Source organism: Plodia interpunctella, chromosome 21 (genome assembly GCF_027563975.2).
Source record: "Plodia interpunctella isolate USDA-ARS_2022_Savannah chromosome 21, ilPloInte3.2, whole genome shotgun sequence".
In the NCBI taxonomy this organism is placed as follows: Eukaryota; Metazoa; Arthropoda; class Insecta; order Lepidoptera; family Pyralidae; genus Plodia; species Plodia interpunctella.
Window position 1 is genome coordinate 8,226,200 of NC_071314.1, and position 21,434 is coordinate 8,247,633.

At 64.1% G+C, this 21,434-nt stretch overlaps 2 protein-coding genes across 2 annotated transcripts; both read left to right on the plus strand.

The window, feature by feature from the left end:
- Positions 1-260: 260 nt before the first annotated feature.
- LOC128679484 (rootletin-like) lies at positions 261-1,856 on the plus strand. The gene has a single exon (XM_053761765.1). The coding sequence runs from the start codon at positions 261-263 to the stop codon at positions 1,854-1,856; it is 1,596 nt and encodes a 531-aa protein (XP_053617740.1).
- A 16,919-nt stretch (positions 1,857-18,775) lies between these two features.
- LOC128679485 (uncharacterized) lies at positions 18,776-21,353 on the plus strand. The gene is made up of 3 exons (XM_053761766.2): positions 18,776-19,438; positions 19,943-20,594; positions 21,232-21,353. The coding sequence occupies exons 1-3, from the start codon at positions 18,776-18,778 to the stop codon at positions 21,351-21,353; spliced, it is 1,437 nt and encodes a 478-aa protein (XP_053617741.2).
- The last annotated feature ends 81 nt before the right edge of the window (positions 21,354-21,434 follow it).

Here is a 21,434-nt window from a genome sequence, read left to right on the forward strand (position 1 = left end):
AACCACCGTAACGGAGTGGTTAGGCCGACGGCTAAAGTGCACTGTGCAGAAGGAGCAATTTGCAATTGTGAAGAATGTCATCTAATGACCAAACCTTGAGGGACGCCCGCGGGCGTTTCCTGAAAAAAGGCCCTTCTCAGGGCCACCCAAAAGGCCCTTCTCAGGGCCACCCAAAAGGCCCTTCTCAGGGCCACCCAAAAGGCCCTTCTCAGGGCCACCCAAAAGGCCCTTCTCAGGGCCAAACAAAGGGAAGGGGGGAAATGGAATGTTCAGGGTCTGAACATTCCGCTGGGGAGGAAACGGACGGGAGTGGCCTCGCTGTGGGCCAAAAGAGGATGGGGAGCCTGATGGGAAGTGCGGGCTCCATCACCTCGCTGTCGGAGTCGGTGCTGGGCAACAAGCGCCTCTATTCTGAGGTGGCGACTGGTTCCGGCACCGACACTGAGGTCGGTGTGCCACGGGCACAGTCAGTGGCGAAGAGGGGCAAGGCCCGGGGTGCCTCGCACCTGACGAGGGCCCGGGCTGAGGCGAGGAGGAGTCGAGAGGAGGATGCCGAGGCTTCCTTCTCGGCCTCTCTGGGGGCTCGGGCCTTCCGGAGGGGAGGACCCCCGAGTGGTGGGGACGATGATGTGGTGGTGGCCCCCATTGATGCGCGGGACTTTGGGGCCATGGGTGCTGATGGACTCATGGCCACTGCGGTGGAGAGGCTGGGTATAATAACCAGCCTCGTCGGAAAGACTGCCGCCCTCAAGGGGGGCTTTAACTCCAAAATTATGCGGGCCTCCTCGGATATCAGGGATATCGTGGACACCCTGGTGGCGCGCAGCGAGTCGGACGAAGTTCGACGCCTTAAGGCCGATAATGGTCGCCTCCAAAGGGAGGTGGCCATTATGAAGGCTGAGGTCGCTGCGCTCCGCCGGGGGTTCGAGGAGGCTCGCCGTGAGGCTGCTCAGGCTGCGCGGACGGTGCAGCGGCAGGCTGCTCCAGTGGAGGATGAGCTGGAGCAGAGGATGGCCAGATTGATTGATGGCCGTCTGGCAGCGTTAGGACTGGCTGGGTGTCCTCGGAGTGCCACTCGTCCACCTCTGGCGGGTGACAACTCCGAAGTGGCGAGGGCTGCAAGGACGGCCATTGATCAGGCCTCCGGTCTGGGTCCGGCGCCGCGGCTTGAGCAGCCGGTGGTGGAGTTGGAGGTTCGGGCCCCTGCACGCCCGGCCTCTGAGAGGCGGGGTTGTAAGGGCGTAGGTGCTGGGGGAGTGACAGAGTGGGGGCCCTTCGGGCCGTCGACCTCAACAGCTGTGGTCGACGAATGCCCGGAGCTCCCCTGGGTCGAAGTCCGGGGGAGGAGGGGGAAGGGGAAGGGCGTGGGAAAGAAGTCCCAGCCCAAACCTGCGGAGCGACCGGCGGCGGCCCCAACAAAGGCCACTGCAACGGCGCCCAAGGCACCCCCCAGGGCGGCGCCAGCGAGGGCGGCCAAGCTGTCGGCCCCTAGCTCCTCGGCTGTAATTCTCAAGTTACAGCCGGAGGCAGCGCAAAAAGGGGCCACATACAGCTCCGCCCTCCTCAAGGCCGAGCAGGCGGTGAGCCTGGAGGGGCTAGGAATCGGCTCGCTTCGGATTCGCCCGAGTGCGACCGGGGCGAGGCTAATCGAGGTCTCTGGCCCTTCCAACTCAGACAAGGCAGATGCGCTTGCATCGGCCTTGAAGGCGGCCCTTTCCGGCGTCGCGGACGTTTCCAGGCCCGTCAAAACCGCGGACTTCCGCGTGACGGGCCTGAATGATGCGGCAACGGCATCGGTTAAAGGCTGCGGTCGCGCAAGCCGGGAGCTGCACGGAGGACCAGGTCTGGGTGGGTGAAATCCGCTCAGACTGGCGGGGCTCTGGCTCTGCCCTGATGCGCTGCCCGGTCACGACGGCTAAAAAGCTGATCGAGGCGGGCAGCCTCACGGTAGGCTGGAGTCGAGTGCAGCTCCGGCACCTGGAGGCGCGCCCCATGCACTGCTACAAGTGCATGGGGAAGGGGCACACCGCATCGCTGTGCCCCTCGCAGACGGACCGCAGCCGGCTCTGCTATAGGTGCGGGGAGGCAGGGCATTTGTCCGCCTCCTGCACAGCGGAGCCCCGCTGCGCGGTATGCCGCGACGCCGGCAAGCCGGCGGGCCACGTGATGGGGGGTAGGGCCTGCAACCCACCCCCGATCCGAGGGAAAGGGCCGTCCCCTCCTCCGCGCGAGGGAAGGCAAGGGGAGGCGCCAGTCGGCCAAATGGAGGAGTGATGGGGGTTACCTTCCTCCAGGCCAACCTCAACCACTCCGCTAGGGCGCAGGACCTCCTCCTGCAATCCATGGCGGAGTGGGATCTGGATGTCGCGGTGGTCGCGGAGCCGTACGCGGTTCCCTCCCTGCCCCACTGGGCGGGGGATCTGGATGGCCTCGTGGCCATCGTGGCTAGGCCTGGTGCCGCCCCTCCCCTCGCGATTAAGAAGAGAGGGAACGGCTTTGTGGTGGCGGTTCGGGGAGAGTACGCCATAATTGGTGTTTACTTCTCCCCGAACCGGGATTTGCCGGCCCTGGAGCGGTTCTTGGATGCTCTGGGGCCGGAGATAAGGCGGTTAGCGCCCCTAAAGGTCTTCGTGGCCGGTGACTTCAACGCCAAATCAACGGCGTGGGGGAACCCGGCCACGGAGCCCAAGGGGCGAAAGGTGGAAGAGTGGGCGCTGGCCGCGGGGCTGTCTCTCCTAAACAGGGGGACAGCCCACACGTGCGTGCGACGGACGGGCGGATCGGTGGTGGACCTGACGTTCGCCACCCCCTCCGCCGCGCGCTCCGTGTCGGACTGGAGGGTGGAAGGGGGGGTGGAGACACTCTCGGACCACTTGTATATTCGGTTCGAGGTGTCGGCCGCCCCCCAATGTCAGGCGGCATCATCGTCCCGGGTGCGCAGCCGGTTCCCGCGCTGGGCCCTTACGCGGCTTGACCGGGAGCTGGCGGAAGAGGCGGCCATCGTCGGCCGCTGGAGCCTCCCGCCTCTAGACGGAATGGGGGTGGACGATGCGGCTGACCGTCTCGGCGACGCTTTCACAGTGGTGTGCCGGGCGGCCATGCCAAGCGTAGGTCGAGCCCCCCCTAGGCGGGCGGTCTATTGGTGGTCGGCGGAGATTGCCGCCCTTCGCGTCGCCTGCAACGCGGCCCGAAGGGCCTATAGTCGAAGCAGGCGGCGCAGTCCCCGGGACGAGGAGAGGGATGGTCAGCTGTATGCGGTGTATGTGGAAAATCGCAAGGAGCTGCAGCTGGCCATCGGTCGGGCCAAGGAGGAAGCCTTCGAGGAGCTGGTGGAGGGTATCGAAAGAGACCCATGGGGCCGGCCGTATAAGTGGGCGCGAGACAAATTGCGCCCACAGGCGACCCCGCTAACGGAGACCCTTCAGCCAGCTCTGCTGGGGGAGATTGTCGGGGATCTATTCCCCGGCAATCCGCGAGGGTTTTCTCCTCCGAGGATGGCCCGACAGCCGCCTGACGCGGAGGGAGAAGAGATGGAGGCGGATCCGCCTCCCGTCACCGACGTCGAAATGGAGGTGGTCCTCGACCGCCTCCAGACAAGGAAGAGGGCACCGGGTCCAGACGGGGTGCACGGGAAAGTGCTTGCGCTGATTCTCGTGCACCTCGGGGAGGAGTTTCGGGGGCTGCTCAACCGCTGTCTGCGAGAGGGGCAGTTCCCGAAATTATGGAAGGAGGGCCGGCTCTGCCTTATTCCGAAGGGGAGCCGGCCCTTGGACTCGGCTTCGGCGGTGCGACCTCTGGTCCTGCTGAGCGAGGCTGGGAAGGCCCTAGAGAGCGTTGTGGCCTCTCGCCTCGTTCGGCATGTGGAGGAAGGCCCGGGACCGCGTCTCTCTGACGTGCAGTACGGATTCCGGGCCAAGAGGTCCACCATCGACGCCCTCAGGCGTCTGCGGTCGGTGACGGAGGAGGCGGATCGAGAAGGCGATGTGACCCTGGCGACGTCTTTAGACGTCGCCAACGCCTTCAACAGCATCCCGCACAGTGTAATACGGGAGGCACTCCGGTACTTTGGGGTGCCCTCGTACCTGCGGCGGCTGTTGGGGGTGTACCTGGAGGATCGTGTTGTCCTGTACGAGGACGGGGGGGGTCGTATGGTTCGGCGGAGCGTCGGATGCGGTGTGCCACAGGGGTCGATTCTCGGCCCTATCCTGTGGGACATCGCATACGATTGGGTCCTGCGGTGCCGGCTTCCCCCCGGGACGGGTGTCATCTGCTATGCGGATGACACTCTCTTCACGTCCCGGGGTGCGAACTTCGGTGAGGCGGCGCGGCTGGCCGAAACGGGCCTCGCCCTTTTGGTCGGCCGCATAGAGAGGCTGGGGCTTCGGGTCCGACTGGATAAGACCGAAGTCCTCCTCTTCCGCGGGGCCCGGACGCGAGGACCTCCCCCAGGGGCGCGCCTCCAGGTGGGTCATGAGGAGTTGAGGGTGAGTGCCCAGATGAAATACCTGGGCCTCATCCTCGACGGGAGATGGTCCTTTGTCCCCCACTTCCGAGAGCTGGGGCAAAGGATCGTCAGGACGGCTGCGTCGCTGGGCCGACTCCTGCCCAATCTGGGTGGGCCCAGCGACGCTGTACGGAAGCTGTACTCCGGCGTGTGCCGGAGTATGGCGATGTACGGCGCCCCCGTTTGGGTGGACGCCCTTGCCGCGGAGAATAAGCGCCTTCTCCGGCAGGCGCAGAAGGTGATCGCGGTAAGGGCGATACGGGGGTACCGTACCGTGGCGTACGCTGCGGCCACAGCCCTCGCGGGCGACCCGCCGTGGGAGTTGGTGGCGGAGGTGCTCGCCGAGGTTTACCACTTTGTGGCGAACAGGAGGGAAATCGGCGAGCACCCCTCGCCTGAGATAGTCCGGCGGGTCCGCTTGCGAGGGCAAGCGGAACTCATGCGGAGGTGGGAGGCAGACCTGGCGCGGGCAACGTACGGTGTACGCACAGTGGAGGCCCTGCGCCAGGTCCTGGAGAGATGGATGTTGAGGCGGCGCAAGCCTCTCACCTTCCGCATGACGCAGGTGCTCACCGGGCATGGCTGCTTCGGTGAGTACTTGCACCGCGTGGCCCAGCGGGAGACCGAGCCGGTCTGCCACGATTGTGGCGAGGCTCGGGACACTGCTCAACATGTTCTAGAGCAGTGTCCCAGGTGGAGTCGGCAGCGCCACGATCTGGTGGCAGTGCTCGGTGGAGTGGATCTGTCGCTCCCGAGTGTCGTCAATGCGATGCTCGGGAGTGACGGAGCCTGGGCGGCAGTGGCCTCCTTCTGTGAGACTGTTATGTCACAGAGGGAGGCCGAGGAAAGGAACCGCGAGGACCACCCCCTCGCGGAGCCGATCCGCAGAAGGCGGACGGGGGCGCGACGCAGGCGCTACCTTGCGCGCCTGCAGGCGCCCCCCTAAATCGGTGGGACTAGTCCCACCCGACGGCAGGGGTCCACCAGGTGTCGGTGGGCCCCTGAGAATGGTGAGTCCGGTCTCTGGCGAAAGAGACCGGCCAGTCGCTGAGGCGTCTTGTGTTAGATAGATCCGAGGCGCCTCCCTGTAAAGCGGCCGATGGCACCCGCAGGGGTTTAGTGGGTAGTCTGGGCTGGATAGCGGCCCAGGAGTCCCACACTCAGTGCGTAAATGCATTCCCCTGCGAAAACAAAAAAAAAAAAAAAAAAGGTTAGGTTAGGTTGGGGTGCTACTGTCAGGAAACCTCCACGTTGGCTCGATGATTTGAAGGTTTGCTTCTGTCACTTGATCTTTGATTCGGTGATAGCGGCGGCTGACAAGTTATTGGGCTGGTGCACCCTGGGCGACGGTTAATAACTCCCCGTTTAGGGGTCTTGTTAGCCGTTGGCAAATGTCCTGGCAACTGGTGGTGGGTTACCCATGTCGGGTAACCCAGGTTGGAGAGCCAATTGGCTCAGTGGCTGTGAGAGAAGGGGGCTAAGCCCCCTACTCTTACAGCCGTGGTAGGGGTCGCGGGGGAGGAGGAGGGGTTGGTATTACGGTGCGCCGCTCTCCCCATCCTCCGCGACCAGGCGCGGCCATGGCGCAAACATGGTGGTCGGTGGGGCCGCAGAGGAGGAGGACTGCCGGTATTACGGTGCGCCGCTGTCCCTATCCTCTGCGGCCGAATGAGGCGCGGCCATGGCGCAGGCATGGTGGTCGGTGGGGCCGCAGAGGAGGAGGACTGCCGGTATTACGGTGCGCCGCTGTCCCTATCCTCTGCGGCCGAATAAGACGGAGAGCCGCTGCCTCCGGTCTGCTTCCGGACTGGATGGCGTGCGGCTCGCCTTGGTGGTTGGGGGCGCGCCTGCGGGCGCCCCCCCTGAATCGGTGGGACAGAGGTCCCACCCGGCGGCAGGGGTCCTCCAGATGTCGGAGGGCCCCTGAGAGTGGAGAGTCCGGTCTCTGGTGAAAGAGACCGGCCAGTCGCTGAGGCGCCTTGTGCTAGTTAGATCCGAGGCGCCTCTTTGTAAAGCGGCCGATGGCATCCGCAGGGGTTTAGTGGGTAGTCTGGGCCGATTATCTGCCCAGGAGTCCCACACTCAGTGCGTAAATGCATTCCCCTGCGAAAACAAAAAAAAAAAAAAAAAAGGTTGGGGTGCTACTGTCAGGAAACCTCCACGTTGGCTCGATGATTTGAAGGTTTGCTTCTGTCACTTGATCTTTGATTCGGTGATAGCGGCGGCTGACAAGTTATTGGGCTGGTGCACCCTGGGCGACGGTTAATAACTCCCCGTTTAGGGGTCTTGTTAGCCGTTGGCAAATGTCCTGGCAACTGGTGGTGGGTTACCCATGTCGGGTAACCCAGGTTGGAGAGCCAATTGGCTCAGTGGCTGTGAGAGAAGGGGGCTAAGCCCTCTACTCTTACAGCCGTGGTAGGGGTCGCGGGGGAGGAGGAGGGGTTGGTATTACGGTGCGCCGCTCTCCCTATCCTCCGCGACCAGGCGCGGCCATGGCGCAAACATGGTGGTCGGTGGGGCCGCAGAGGAGGAGGACTGCCGGTATTACGGTGCGCCGCTGTCCCTATCCTCTGCGGCCGAATGAGGCGCGGCCATGGCGCAGGCATGGTGGTCGGTGGGGCCGCAGAGGAGGAGGACTGCCGGTATTACGGTGCGCCGCTGTCCCTATCCTCTGCGGCCGAATAAGACGGAGAGCCGCTGCCTCCGGTCTGCTTCCGGACTGGATGGCGTGCGGCTCGCCTTGGTGGTTGGGGGCGCGCCTGCGGGCGCCCCCCCTGAATCGGTGGGACAAGGGTCCCACCCGGCGGCAGGGGTCCTTCAGATGTCGGAGGGCCCCTGAGAGTGGAGAGTCCGGTCTCTGGTGATAGAGACCGGCCAGTCGCTGAGGCGCCTTGTGCTAGTTAAATCCGAGGCGCCTCTTTGTAAAGCGGCCGATGGCATCCGCAGGGGTTTAGTGGGTAGTCTGGGCCGTTTGCCCAGGAGTCCCACACTCAGTGCGTAAATGCATTCCCCTGCGAAAACAAAAAAAAAAAAAAACAAAAAAAAAAAAAAAGGTTAGGTTAGGTTGTCCTGGGGAACCACCCCACAGTGCTTGCGTCCACGTCGCGTTCCCCGGGCAACGTCGCGTCCTAACCACCGTAACGGAGTGGTTAGGCCGACGGCTAAAGTGCACTGTGCAGAAGGAGCAATTTGCAATTGTGAAGAATGTCATCTAATGACCAAACCTTGAGGGACGCCCGCGGGCGTTTCCTGAAAAAAGGCCCTTCTCAGGGCCACCCAAAAGGCCCTTCTCAGGGCCACCCAAAAGGCCCTTCTCAGGGCCACCCAAAAGGCCCTTCTCAGGGCCACCCAAAAGGCCCTTCTCAGGGCCAAACAAAGGGAAGGGGGGAAATGGAATGTTCAGGGTCTGAACATTCCGCTGGGGAGGAAACGGACGGGAGTGGCCTCGCTGTGGGCCAAAAGAGGATGGGGAGCCTGATGGGAAGTGCGGGCTCCATCACCTCGCTGTCGGAGTCGGTGCTGGGCAACAAGCGCCTCTATTCTGAGGTGGCGACTGGTTCCGGCACCGACACTGAGGTCGGTGTGCCACGGGCACAGTCAGTGGCGAAGAGGGGCAAGGCCCGGGGTGCCTCGCACCTGACGAGGGCCCGGGCTGAGGCGAGGAGGAGTCGAGAGGAGGATGCCGAGGCTTCCTTCTCGGCCTCTCTGGGGGCTCGGGCCTTCCGGAGGGGAGGACCCCCGAGTGGTGGGGACGATGATGTGGTGGTGGCCCCCATTGATGCGCGGGACTTTGGGGCCATGGGTGCTGATGGACTCATGGCCACTGCGGTGGAGAGGCTGGGTATAATAACCAGCCTCGTCGGAAAGACTGCCGCCCTCAAGGGGGGCTTTAACTCCAAAATTATGCGGGCCTCCTCGGATATCAGGGATATCGTGGACACCCTGGTGGCGCGCAGCGAGTCGGACGAAGTTCGACGCCTTAAGGCCGATAATGGTCGCCTCCAAAGGGAGGTGGCCATTATGAAGGCTGAGGTCGCTGCGCTCCGCCGGGGGTTCGAGGAGGCTCGCCGTGAGGCTGCTCAGGCTGCGCGGACGGTGCAGCGGCAGGCTGCTCCAGTGGAGGATGAGCTGGAGCAGAGGATGGCCAGATTGATTGATGGCCGTCTGGCAGCGTTAGGACTGGCTGGGTGTCCTCGGAGTGCCACTCGTCCACCTCTGGCGGGTGACAACTCCGAAGTGGCGAGGGCTGCAAGGACGGCCATTGATCAGGCCTCCGGTCTGGGTCCGGCGCCGCGGCTTGAGCAGCCGGTGGTGGAGTTGGAGGTTCGGGCCCCTGCACGCCCGGCCTCTGAGAGGCGGGGTTGTAAGGGCGTAGGTGCTGGGGGAGTGACAGAGTGGGGGCCCTTCGGGCCGTCGACCTCAACAGCTGTGGTCGACGAATGCCCGGAGCTCCCCTGGGTCGAAGTCCGGGGGAGGAGGGGGAAGGGGAAGGGCGTGGGAAAGAAGTCCCAGCCCAAACCTGCGGAGCGACCGGCGGCGGCCCCAACAAAGGCCACTGCAACGGCGCCCAAGGCACCCCCCAGGGCGGCGCCAGCGAGGGCGGCCAAGCTGTCGGCCCCTAGCTCCTCGGCTGTAATTCTCAAGTTACAGCCGGAGGCAGCGCAAAAAGGGGCCACATACAGCTCCGCCCTCCTCAAGGCCGAGCAGGCGGTGAGCCTGGAGGGGCTAGGAATCGGCTCGCTTCGGATTCGCCCGAGTGCGACCGGGGCGAGGCTAATCGAGGTCTCTGGCCCTTCCAACTCAGACAAGGCAGATGCGCTTGCATCGGCCTTGAAGGCGGCCCTTTCCGGCGTCGCGGACGTTTCCAGGCCCGTCAAAACCGCGGACTTCCGCGTGACGGGCCTGAATGATGCGGCAACGGCGCAGCGGATAAAGGCTGCGGTCGCGCAAGCCGGGAGCTGCACGGAGGACCAGGTCTGGGTGGGTGAAATCCGCTCAGACTGGCGGGGCTCTGGCTCTGCCCTGATGCGCTGCCCGGTCACGACGGCTAAAAAGCTGATCGAGGCGGGCAGCCTCACGGTAGGCTGGAGTCGAGTGCAGCTCCGGCACCTGGAGGCGCGCCCCATGCACTGCTACAAGTGCATGGGGAAGGGGCACACCGCATCGCTGTGCCCCTCGCAGACGGACCGCAGCCGGCTCTGCTATAGGTGCGGGGAGGCAGGGCATTTGTCCGCCTCCTGCACAGCGGAGCCCCGCTGCGCGGTATGCCGCGACGCCGGCAAGCCGGCGGGCCACGTGATGGGGGGTAGGGCCTGCAACCCACCCCCGATCCGAGGGAAAGGGCCGTCCCCTCCTCCGCGCGAGGGAAGGCAAGGGGAGGCGCCAGTCGGCCAAATGGAGGAGTGATGGGGGTTACCTTCCTCCAGGCCAACCTCAACCACTCCGCTAGGGCGCAGGACCTCCTCCTGCAATCCATGGCGGAGTGGGATCTGGATGTCGCGGTGGTCGCGGAGCCGTACGCGGTTCCCTCCCTGCCCCACTGGGCGGGGGATCTGGATGGCCTCGTGGCCATCGTGGCTAGGCCTGGTGCCGCCCCTCCCCTCGCGATTAAGAAGAGAGGGAACGGCTTTGTGGTGGCGGTTCGGGGAGAGTACGCCATAATTGGTGTTTACTTCTCCCCGAACCGGGATTTGCCGGCCCTGGAGCGGTTCTTGGATGCTCTGGGGCCGGAGATAAGGCGGTTAGCGCCCCTAAAGGTCTTCGTGGCCGGTGACTTCAACGCCAAATCAACGGCGTGGGGGAACCCGGCCACGGAGCCCAAGGGGCGAAAGGTGGAAGAGTGGGCGCTGGCCGCGGGGCTGTCTCTCCTAAACAGGGGGACAGCCCACACGTGCGTGCGACGGACGGGCGGATCGGTGGTGGACCTGACGTTCGCCACCCCCTCCGCCGCGCGCTCCGTGTCGGACTGGAGGGTGGAAGGGGGGGTGGAGACACTCTCGGACCACTTGTATATTCGGTTCGAGGTGTCGGCCGCCCCCCAATGTCAGGCGGCATCATCGTCCCGGGTGCGCAGCCGGTTCCCGCGCTGGGCCCTTACGCGGCTTGACCGGGAGCTGGCGGAAGAGGCGGCCATCGTCGGCCGCTGGAGCCTCCCGCCTCTAGACGGAATGGGGGTGGACGATGCGGCTGACCGTCTCGGCGACGCTTTCACAGTGGTGTGCCGGGCGGCCATGCCAAGCGTAGGTCGAGCCCCCCCTAGGCGGGCGGTCTATTGGTGGTCGGCGGAGATTGCCGCCCTTCGCGTCGCCTGCAACGCGGCCCGAAGGGCCTATAGTCGAAGCAGGCGGCGCAGTCCCCGGGACGAGGAGAGGGATGGTCAGCTGTATGCGGTGTATGTGGAAAATCGCAAGGAGCTGCAGCTGGCCATCGGTCGGGCCAAGGAGGAAGCCTTCGAGGAGCTGGTGGAGGGTATCGAAAGAGACCCATGGGGCCGGCCGTATAAGTGGGCGCGAGACAAATTGCGCCCACAGGCGACCCCGCTAACGGAGACCCTTCAGCCAGCTCTGCTGGGGGAGATTGTCGGGGATCTATTCCCCGGCAATCCGCGAGGGTTTTCTCCTCCGAGGATGGCCCGACAGCCGCCTGACGCGGAGGGAGAAGAGATGGAGGCGGATCCGCCTCCCGTCACCGACGTCGAAATGGAGGTGGTCCTCGACCGCCTCCAGACAAGGAAGAGGGCACCGGGTCCAGACGGGGTGCACGGGAAAGTGCTTGCGCTGATTCTCGTGCACCTCGGGGAGGAGTTTCGGGGGCTGCTCAACCGCTGTCTGCGAGAGGGGCAGTTCCCGAAATTATGGAAGGAGGGCCGGCTCTGCCTTATTCCGAAGGGGAGCCGGCCCTTGGACTCGGCTTCGGCGGTGCGACCTCTGGTCCTGCTGAGCGAGGCTGGGAAGGCCCTAGAGAGCGTTGTGGCCTCTCGCCTCGTTCGGCATGTGGAGGAAGGCCCGGGACCGCGTCTCTCTGACGTGCAGTACGGATTCCGGGCCAAGAGGTCCACCATCGACGCCCTCAGGCGTCTGCGGTCGGTGACGGAGGAGGCGGATCGAGAAGGCGATGTGACCCTGGCGACGTCTTTAGACGTCGCCAACGCCTTCAACAGCATCCCGCACAGTGTAATACGGGAGGCACTCCGGTACTTTGGGGTGCCCTCGTACCTGCGGCGGCTGTTGGGGGTGTACCTGGAGGATCGTGTTGTCCTGTACGAGGACGGGGGGGGTCGTATGGTTCGGCGGAGCGTCGGATGCGGTGTGCCACAGGGGTCGATTCTCGGCCCTATCCTGTGGGACATCGCATACGATTGGGTCCTGCGGTGCCGGCTTCCCCCCGGGACGGGTGTCATCTGCTATGCGGATGACACTCTCTTCACGTCCCGGGGTGCGAACTTCGGTGAGGCGGCGCGGCTGGCCGAAACGGGCCTCGCCCTTTTGGTCGGCCGCATAGAGAGGCTGGGGCTTCGGGTCCGACTGGATAAGACCGAAGTCCTCCTCTTCCGCGGGGCCCGGACGCGAGGACCTCCCCCAGGGGCGCGCCTCCAGGTGGGTCATGAGGAGTTGAGGGTGAGTGCCCAGATGAAATACCTGGGCCTCATCCTCGACGGGAGATGGTCCTTTGTCCCCCACTTCCGAGAGCTGGGGCAAAGGATCGTCAGGACGGCTGCGTCGCTGGGCCGACTCCTGCCCAATCTGGGTGGGCCCAGCGACGCTGTACGGAAGCTGTACTCCGGCGTGTGCCGGAGTATGGCGATGTACGGCGCCCCCGTTTGGGTGGACGCCCTTGCCGCGGAGAATAAGCGCCTTCTCCGGCAGGCGCAGAAGGTGATCGCGGTAAGGGCGATACGGGGGTACCGTACCGTGGCGTACGCTGCGGCCACAGCCCTCGCGGGCGACCCGCCGTGGGAGTTGGTGGCGGAGGTGCTCGCCGAGGTTTACCACTTTGTGGCGAACAGGAGGGAAATCGGCGAGCACCCCTCGCCTGAGATAGTCCGGCGGGTCCGCTTGCGAGGGCAAGCGGAACTCATGCGGAGGTGGGAGGCAGACCTGGCGCGGGCAACGTACGGTGTACGCACAGTGGAGGCCCTGCGCCAGGTCCTGGAGAGATGGATGTTGAGGCGGCGCAAGCCTCTCACCTTCCGCATGACGCAGGTGCTCACCGGGCATGGCTGCTTCGGTGAGTACTTGCACCGCGTGGCCCAGCGGGAGACCGAGCCGGTCTGCCACGATTGTGGCGAGGCTCGGGACACTGCTCAACATGTTCTAGAGCAGTGTCCCAGGTGGAGTCGGCAGCGCCACGATCTGGTGGCAGTGCTCGGTGGAGTGGATCTGTCGCTCCCGAGTGTCGTCAATGCGATGCTCGGGAGTGACGGAGCCTGGGCGGCAGTGGCCTCCTTCTGTGAGACTGTTATGTCACAGAGGGAGGCCGAGGAAAGGAACCGCGAGGACCACCCCCTCGCGGAGCCGATCCGCAGAAGGCGGACGGGGGCGCGACGCAGGCGCTACCTTGCGCGCCTGCAGGCGCCCCCCTAAATCGGTGGGACTAGTCCCACCCGACGGCAGGGGTCCACCAGGTGTCGGTGGGCCCCTGAGAATGGTGAGTCCGGTCTCTGGCGAAAGAGACCGGCCAGTCGCTGAGGCGTCTTGTGTTAGATAGATCCGAGGCGCCTCCCTGTAAAGCGGCCGATGGCACCCGCAGGGGTTTAGTGGGTAGTCTGGGCTGGATAGCGGCCCAGGAGTCCCACACTCAGTGCGTAAATGCATTCCCCTGCGAAAACAAAAAAAAAAAAAAAAAAGGTTAGGTTAGGTTGGGGTGCTACTGTCAGGAAACCTCCACGTTGGCTCGATGATTTGAAGGTTTGCTTCTGTCACTTGATCTTTGATTCGGTGATAGCGGCGGCTGACAAGTTATTGGGCTGGTGCACCCTGGGCGACGGTTAATAACTCCCCGTTTAGGGGTCTTGTTAGCCGTTGGCAAATGTCCTGGCAACTGGTGGTGGGTTACCCATGTCGGGTAACCCAGGTTGGAGAGCCAATTGGCTCAGTGGCTGTGAGAGAAGGGGGCTAAGCCCCCTACTCTTACAGCCGTGGTAGGGGTCGCGGGGGAGGAGGAGGGGTTGGTATTACGGTGCGCCGCTCTCCCCATCCTCCGCGACCAGGCGCGGCCATGGCGCAAACATGGTGGTCGGTGGGGCCGCAGAGGAGGAGGACTGCCGGTATTACGGTGCGCCGCTGTCCCTATCCTCTGCGGCCGAATGAGGCGCGGCCATGGCGCAGGCATGGTGGTCGGTGGGGCCGCAGAGGAGGAGGACTGCCGGTATTACGGTGCGCCGCTGTCCCTATCCTCTGCGGCCGAATAAGACGGAGAGCCGCTGCCTCCGGTCTGCTTCCGGACTGGATGGCGTGCGGCTCGCCTTGGTGGTTGGGGGCGCGCCTGCGGGCGCCCCCCCTGAATCGGTGGGACAGAGGTCCCACCCGGCGGCAGGGGTCCTCCAGATGTCGGAGGGCCCCTGAGAGTGGAGAGTCCGGTCTCTGGTGAAAGAGACCGGCCAGTCGCTGAGGCGCCTTGTGCTAGTTAGATCCGAGGCGCCTCTTTGTAAAGCGGCCGATGGCATCCGCAGGGGTTTAGTGGGTAGTCTGGGCCGATTATCTGCCCAGGAGTCCCACACTCAGTGCGTAAATGCATTCCCCTGCGAAAACAAAAAAAAAAAAAAAGGTTGGGGTGCTACTGTCAGGAAACCTCCACGTTGGCTCGATGATTTGAAGGTTTGCTTCTGTCACTTGATCTTTGATTCGGTGATAGCGGCGGCTGACAAGTTATTGGGCTGGTGCACCCTGGGCGACGGTTAATAACTCCCCGTTTAGGGGTCTTGTTAGCCGTTGGCAAATGTCCTGGCAACTGGTGGTGGGTTACCCATGTCGGGTAACCCAGGTTGGAGAGCCAATTGGCTCAGTGGCTGTGAGAGAAGGGGGCTAAGCCCTCTACTCTTACAGCCGTGGTAGGGGTCGCGGGGGAGGAGGAGGGGTTGGTATTACGGTGCGCCGCTCTCCCTATCCTCCGCGACCAGGCGCGGCCATGGCGCAAACATGGTGGTCGGTGGGGCCGCAGAGGAGGAGGACTGCCGGTATTACGGTGCGCCGCTGTCCCTATCCTCTGCGGCCGAATGAGGCGCGGCCATGGCGCAGGCATGGTGGTCGGTGGGGCCGCAGAGGAGGAGGACTGCCGGTATTACGGTGCGCCGCTGTCCCTATCCTCTGCGGCCGAATAAGACGGAGAGCCGCTGCCTCCGGTCTGCTTCCGGACTGGATGGCGTGCGGCTCGCCTTGGTGGTTGGGGGCGCGCCTGCGGGCGCCCCCCCTGAATCGGTGGGACAAGGGTCCCACCCGGCGGCAGGGGTCCTTCAGATGTCGGAGGGCCCCTGAGAGTGGAGAGTCCGGTCTCTGGTGATAGAGACCGGCCAGTCGCTGAGGCGCCTTGTGCTAGTTAGATCCGAGGCGCCTCTTTGTAAAGCGGCCGATGGCATCCGCAGGGGTTTAGTGGGTAGTCTGGGCCGTTTGCCCAGGAGTCCCACACTCAGTGCGTAAATGCATTCCCCTGCGAAAACAAAAAAAAAAAAAAACAAAAAAAAAAAAAAAAAAGGTTAGGTTAGGTTGTCCTGGGGAACCACCCCACAGTGCTTGCGTCCACGTCGCGTTCCCCGGGCAACGTCGCGTCCTAACCACCGTAACGGAGTGGTTAGGCCGACGGCTAAAGTGCACTGTGCAGAAGGAGCAATTTGCAATTGTGAAGAATGTCATCTAATGACCAAACCTTGAGGGACGCCCGCGGGCGTTTCCTGAAAAAAGGCCCTTCTCAGGGCCACCCAAAAGGCCCTTCTCAGGGCCACCCAAAAGGCCCTTCTCAGGGCCACCCAAAAGGCCCTTCTCAGGGCCACCCAAAAGGCCCTTCTCAGGGCCAAACAAAGGGAAGGGGGGAAATGGAATGTTCAGGGTCTGAACATTCCGCTGGGGAGGAAACGGACGGGAGTGGCCTCGCTGTGGGCCAAAAGAGGATGGGGAGCCTGATGGGAAGTGCGGGCTCCATCACCTCGCTGTCGGAGTCGGTGCTGGGCAACAAGCGCCTCTATTCTGAGGTGGCGACTGGTTCCGGCACCGACACTGAGGTCGGTGTGCCACGGGCACAGTCAGTGGCGAAGAGGGGCAAGGCCCGGGGTGCCTCGCACCTGACGAGGGCCCGGGCTGAGGCGAGGAGGAGTCGAGAGGAGGATGCCGAGGCTTCCTTCTCGGCCTCTCTGGGGGCTCGGGCCTTCCGGAGGGGAGGACCCCCGAGTGGTGGGGACGATGATGTGGTGGTGGCCCCCATTGATGCGCGGGACTTTGGGGCCATGGGTGCTGATGGACTCATGGCCACTGCGGTGGAGAGGCTGGGTATAATAACCAGCCTCGTCGGAAAGACTGCCGCCCTCAAGGGGGGCTTTAACTCCAAAATTATGCGGGCCTCCTCGGATATCAGGGATATCGTGGACACCCTGGTGGCGCGCAGCGAGTCGGACGAAGTTCGACGCCTTAAGGCCGATAATGGTCGCCTCCAAAGGGAGGTGGCCATTATGAAGGCTGAGGTCGCTGCGCTCCGCCGGGGGTTCGAGGAGGCTCGCCGTGAGGCTGCTCAGGCTGCGCGGACGGTGCAGCGGCAGGCTGCTCCAGTGGAGGATGAGCTGGAGCAGAGGATGGCCAGATTGATTGATGGCCGTCTGGCAGCGTTAGGACTGGCTGGGTGTCCTCGGAGTGCCACTCGTCCACCTCTGGCGGGTGACAACTCCGAAGTGGCGAGGGCTGCAAGGACGGCCATTGATCAGGCCTCCGGTCTGGGTCCGGCGCCGCGGCTTGAGCAGCCGGTGGTGGAGTTGGAGGTTCGGGCCCCTGCACGCCCGGCCTCTGAGAGGCGGGGTTGTAAGGGCGTAGGTGCTGGGGGAGTGACAGAGTGGGGGCCCTTCGGGCCGTCGACCTCAACAGCTGTGGTCGACGAATGCCCGGAGCTCCCCTGGGTCGAAGTCCGGGGGAGGAGGGGGAAGGGGAAGGGCGTGGGAAAGAAGTCCCAGCCCAAACCTGCGGAGCGACCGGCGGCGGCCCCAACAAAGGCCACTGCAACGGCGCCCAAGGCACCCCCCAGGGCGGCGCCAGCGAGGGCGGCCAAGCTGTCGGCCCCTAGCTCCTCGGCTGTAATTCTCAAGTTACAGCCGGAGGCAGCGCAAAAAGGGGCCACATACAGCTCCGCCCTCCTCAAGGCCGAGCAGGCGGTGAGCCTGGAGGGGCTAGGAATCGGCTCGCTTCGGATTCGCCCGAGTGCGACCGGGGCGAGGCTAATCGAGGTCTCTGGCCCTTCCAACTCAGACAAGGCAGATGCGCTTGCATCGGCCTTGAAGGCGGCCCTTTCCGGCGTCGCGGACGTTTCCAGGCCCGTCAAAACCGCGGACTTCCGCGTGACGGGCCTGAATGATGCGGCAACGGCGCAGCGGATAAAGGCTGCGGTCGCGCAAGCCGGGAGCTGCACGGAGGACCAGGTCTGGGTGGGTGAAATCCGCTCAGACTGGCGGGGCTCTGGCTCTGCCCTGATGCGCTGCCCGGTCACGACGGCTAAAAAGCTGATCGAGGCGGGCAGCCTCACGGTAGGCTGGAGTCGAGTGCAGCTCCGGCACCTGGAGGCGCGCCCCATGCACTGCTACAAGTGCATGGGGAAGGGGCACACCGCATCGCTGTGCCCCTCGCAGACGGACCGCAGCCGGCTCTGCTATAGGTGCGGGGAGGCAGGGCATTTGTCCGCCTCCTGCACAGCGGAGCCCCGCTGCGCGGTATGCCGCGACGCCGGCAAGCCGGCGGGCCACGTGATGGGGGGTAGGGCCTGCAACCCACCCCCGATCCGAGGGAAAGGGCCGTCCCCTCCTCCGCGCGAGGGAAGGCAAGGGGAGGCGCCAGTCGGCCAAATGGAGGAGTGATGGGGGTTACCTTCCTCCAGGCCAACCTCAACCACTCCGCTAGGGCGCAGGACCTCCTCCTGCAATCCATGGCGGAGTGGGATCTGGATGTCGCGGTGGCCATCGTGGCTAGGCCTGGTGCCGCCCCTCCCCTCGCGATTAAGAAGAGAGGGAACGGCTTTGTGGTGGCGGTTCGGGGAGAGTACGCCATAATTGGTGTTTACTTCTCCCCGAACCGGGATTTGCCGGCCCTGGAGCGGTTCTTGGATGCTCTGGGGCCGGAGATAAGGCGGTTAGCGCCCCTAAAGGTCTTCGTGGCCGGTGACTTCAACGCCAAATCAACGGCGTGGGGGAACCCGGCCACGGAGCCCAAGGGGCGAAAGGTGGAAGAGTGGGCGCTGGCCGCGGGGCTGTCTCTCCTAAACAGGGGGACAGCCCACACGTGCGTGCGACGGACGGGCGGATCGGTGGTGGACCTGACGTTCGCCACCCCCTCCGCCGCGCGCTCCGTGTCGGACTGGAGGGTGGAAGGGGGGGTGGAGACACTCTCGGACCACTTGTATATTCGGTTCGAGGTGTCGGCCGCCCCCCAATGTCAGGCGGCATCATCGTCCCGGGTGCGCAGCCGGTTCCCGCGCTGGGCCCTTACGCGGCTTGACCGGGAGCTGGCGGAAGAGGCGGCCATCGTCGGCCGCTGGAGCCTCCCGCCTCTAGACGGAATGGGGGTGGACGATGCGGCTGACCGTCTCGGCGACGCTTTCACAGTGGTGTGCCGGGCGGCCATGCTAAGCGTAGGTCGAGCCCCCCCTAGGCGGGCGGTCTATTGGTGGTCGGCGGAGATTGCCGCCCTTCGCGTCGCCTGCAACGCGGCCCGAAGGGCCTATAGTCGAAGCAGGCGGCGCAGTCCCCGGGACGAGGAGAGGGATGGTCAGCTGTATGCGGTGTATGTGGAAAATCGCAAGGAGCTGCAGCTGGCCATCGGTCGGGCCAAGGAGGAAGCCTTCGAGGAGCTGGTGGAGGGTATCGAAAGAGACCCATGGGGCCGGCCGTATAAGTGGGCGCGAGACAAATTGCGCCCACAGGCGACCCCGCTAACGGAGACCCTTCAGCCAGCTCTGCTGGGGGAGATTGTCGGGGATCTATTCCCCGGCAATCCGCGAGGGTTTTCTCCTCCGAGGATGGCCCGACAGCCGCCTGACGCGGAGGGAGAAGAGATGGAGGCGGATCCGCCTCCCGTCACCGACGTCGAAATGGAGGTGGTCCTCGACCGCCTCCAGACAAGGAAGAGGGCACCGGGTCCAGACGGGGTGCACGGGAAAGTGCTTGCGCTGATTCTCGTGCACCTCGGGGAGGAGTTTCGGGGGCTGCTCAACCGCTGTCTGCGAGAGGGGCAGTTCCCGAAATTATGGAAGGAGGGCCGGCTCTGCCTTATTCCGAAGGGGAGCCGGCCCTTGGACTCGGCTTCGGCGGTGCGACCTCTGGTCCTGCTGAGCGAGGCTGGGAAGGCCCTAGAGAGCGTTGTGGCCTCTCGCCTCGTTCGGCATGTGGAGGAAGGCCCGGGACCGCGTCTCTCTGACGTGCAGTACGGATTCCGGGCCAAGAGGTCCACCATCGACGCCCTCAGGCGTCTGCGGTCGGTGACGGAGGAGGCGGATCGAGAAGGCGATGTGACCCTGGCGACGTCTTTAGACGTCGCCAACGCCTTCAACAGCATCCCGCACAGTGTAATACGGGAGGCACTCCGGTACTTTGGGGTGCCCTCGTACCTGCGGCGGCTGTTGGGGGTGTACCTGGAGGATCGTGTTGTCCTGTACGAGGACGGGGGGGGTCGTATGGTTCGGCGGAGCGTCGGATGCGGTGTGCCACAGGGGTCGATTCTCGGCCCTATCCTGTGGGACATCGCATACGATTGGGTCCTGCGGTGCCGGCTTCCCCCCGGGACGGGTGTCATCTGCTATGCGGATGACACTCTCTTCACGTCCCGGGGTGCGAACTTCGGTGAGGCGGCGCGGCTGGCCGAAACGGGCCTCGCCCTTTTGGTCGGCCGCATAGAGAGGCTGGGGCTTCGGGTCCGACTGGATAAGACCGAAGTCCTCCTCTTCCGCGGGGCCCGGACGCGAGGACCTCCCCCAGGGGCGCGCCTCCAGGTGGGTCATGAGGAGTTGAGGGTGAGTGCCCAGATGAAATACCTGGGCCTCATCCTCGACGGGAGATGGTCCTTTGTCCCCCACTTCCGAGAGCTGGGGCAAAGGATCGTCAGGACGGCTGCGTCGCTGGGCCGACTCCTGCCCAATCTGGGTGGGCCCAGCGACGCTGTACGGAAGCTGTACTCCGGCGTGTGCCGGAGTATGGCGATGTACGGCGCCCCCGTTTGGGTGGACGCCCTTGCCGCGGAGAATAAGCGCCTTCTCCGGCAGGCGCAGAAGGTGATCGCGGTAAGGGCGATACGGGGGTACCGTACCGTGGCGTACGCTGCGGCCACAGCCCTCGCGGGCGACCCGCCGTGGGAGTTGGTGGCGGAGGTGCTCGCCGAGGTTTACCACTTTGTGGCGAACAGGAGGGAAATCGGCGAGCACCCCTCGCCTGAGATAGTCCGGCGGGTCCGCTTGCGAGGGCAAGCGGAACTCATGCGGAGGTGGGAGGCAGACCTGGCGCGGGCAACGTACGGTGTACGCACAGTGGAGGCCCTGCGCCAGGTCCTGGAGAGATGGATGTTGAGGCGGCGCAAGCCTCTCACCTTCCGCATGACGCAGGTGCTCACCGGGCATGGCTGCTTCGGTGAGTACTTGCACCGCGTGGCCCAGCGGGAGACCGAGCCGGTCTGCCACGATTGTGGCGAGGCTCGGGACACTGCTCAACATGTTCTAGAGCAGTGTCCCAGGTGGAGTCGGCAGCGCCACGATCTGGTGGCAGTGCTCGGTGGAGTGGATCTGTCGCTCCCGAGTGTCGTCAATGCGATGCTCGGGAGTGACGGAGCCTGGGCGGCAGTGGCCTCCTTCTGTGAGACTGTTATGTCACAGAGGGAGGCCGAGGAAAGGAACCGCGAGGACCACCCCCTCGCGGAGCCGATCCGCAGAAGGCGGACGGGGGCGCGACGCAGGCGCTACCTTGCGCGCCTGCAGGCGCCCCCCTAAATCGGTGGGACTAGTCCCACCCGACGGCAGGGGTCCACCAGGTGTCGGTGGGCCCCTGAGAATGGTGAGTCCGGTCTCTGGCGAAAGAGACCGGCCAGTCGCTGAGGCGTCTTGTGTTAGATAGATCCGAGGCGCCTCCCTGTAAAGCGGCCGATGGCACCCGCAGGGGTTTAGTGGGTAGTCTGGGCTGGATAGCGGCCCAGGAGTCCCACACTCAGTGCGTAAATGCATTCCCCTGCGAAAACAAAAAAAAAAAAAAAAAAAAAAAAAAAAAAAAAAAAAAAAAAAAAAAAAAAAAAAAAAGGTTAGGTTAGGTTAGGTTAGGTTAGGTTAGGTTAGGTTAGGTTAGGTTAGGTTAGGTTAGGTTAGGTTAGGTTAGGTTAGGTTGGGGTGCTACAGTCAGGAAACCTCCACGTTGGCTCGATGGTTTGAAGGTTTGCTTCTGTCACTTGATCTCTTGATCCGGTGATAGCGGCGGCTGACAAGCTATTGGGCTGGTGCACCCTGGGCAACGGTTAATAACTCCCCGTTATGAGGGGTCTTGTTAGCCGTTGGCAAATGTCCTGGCATAGGGGGGGAAATAGCAGGGTCCAGTAATGGGCCTCTGCTCATTTTGGGGGCCGGCAACGGCCATCATCGCCAGTTGGCGGTGGAAGTCGGCGGGCTCGGATTGCCAAGTTGGCATCTGGGCTAGACTTGGGCGTTATACCATGTCCAAATCACCGTCGATCTCGTAATCCCGGAGGATCCCTTCGGGACCGAGGGGCTTGGCTTT

Bases quoted from the DNA above. Each gene is read 5' to 3' on its own strand.
- LOC128679484 (XM_053761765.1), top strand. From the start codon at position 261: ATGGAATGTTCAGGGTCTGAACATTCCGCTGGGGAGGAAACGGACGGG.
- LOC128679485 (XM_053761766.2), top strand. From the start codon at position 18,776: ATGGAGGTGGTCCTCGACCGCCTCCAGACAAGGAAGAGGGCACCGGGT. The intron at 19,439-19,942 runs GTCCTGCGGTGC...CTTCTCCGGCAG, and splicing joins GGGACATCGCATACGATTGG to GCGCAGAAGGTGATCGCGGT. The intron at 20,595-21,231 runs TCCGCAGAAGGC...GTCCTGGCATAG, and splicing joins CCACCCCCTCGCGGAGCCGA to GGGGGGAAATAGCAGGGTCC.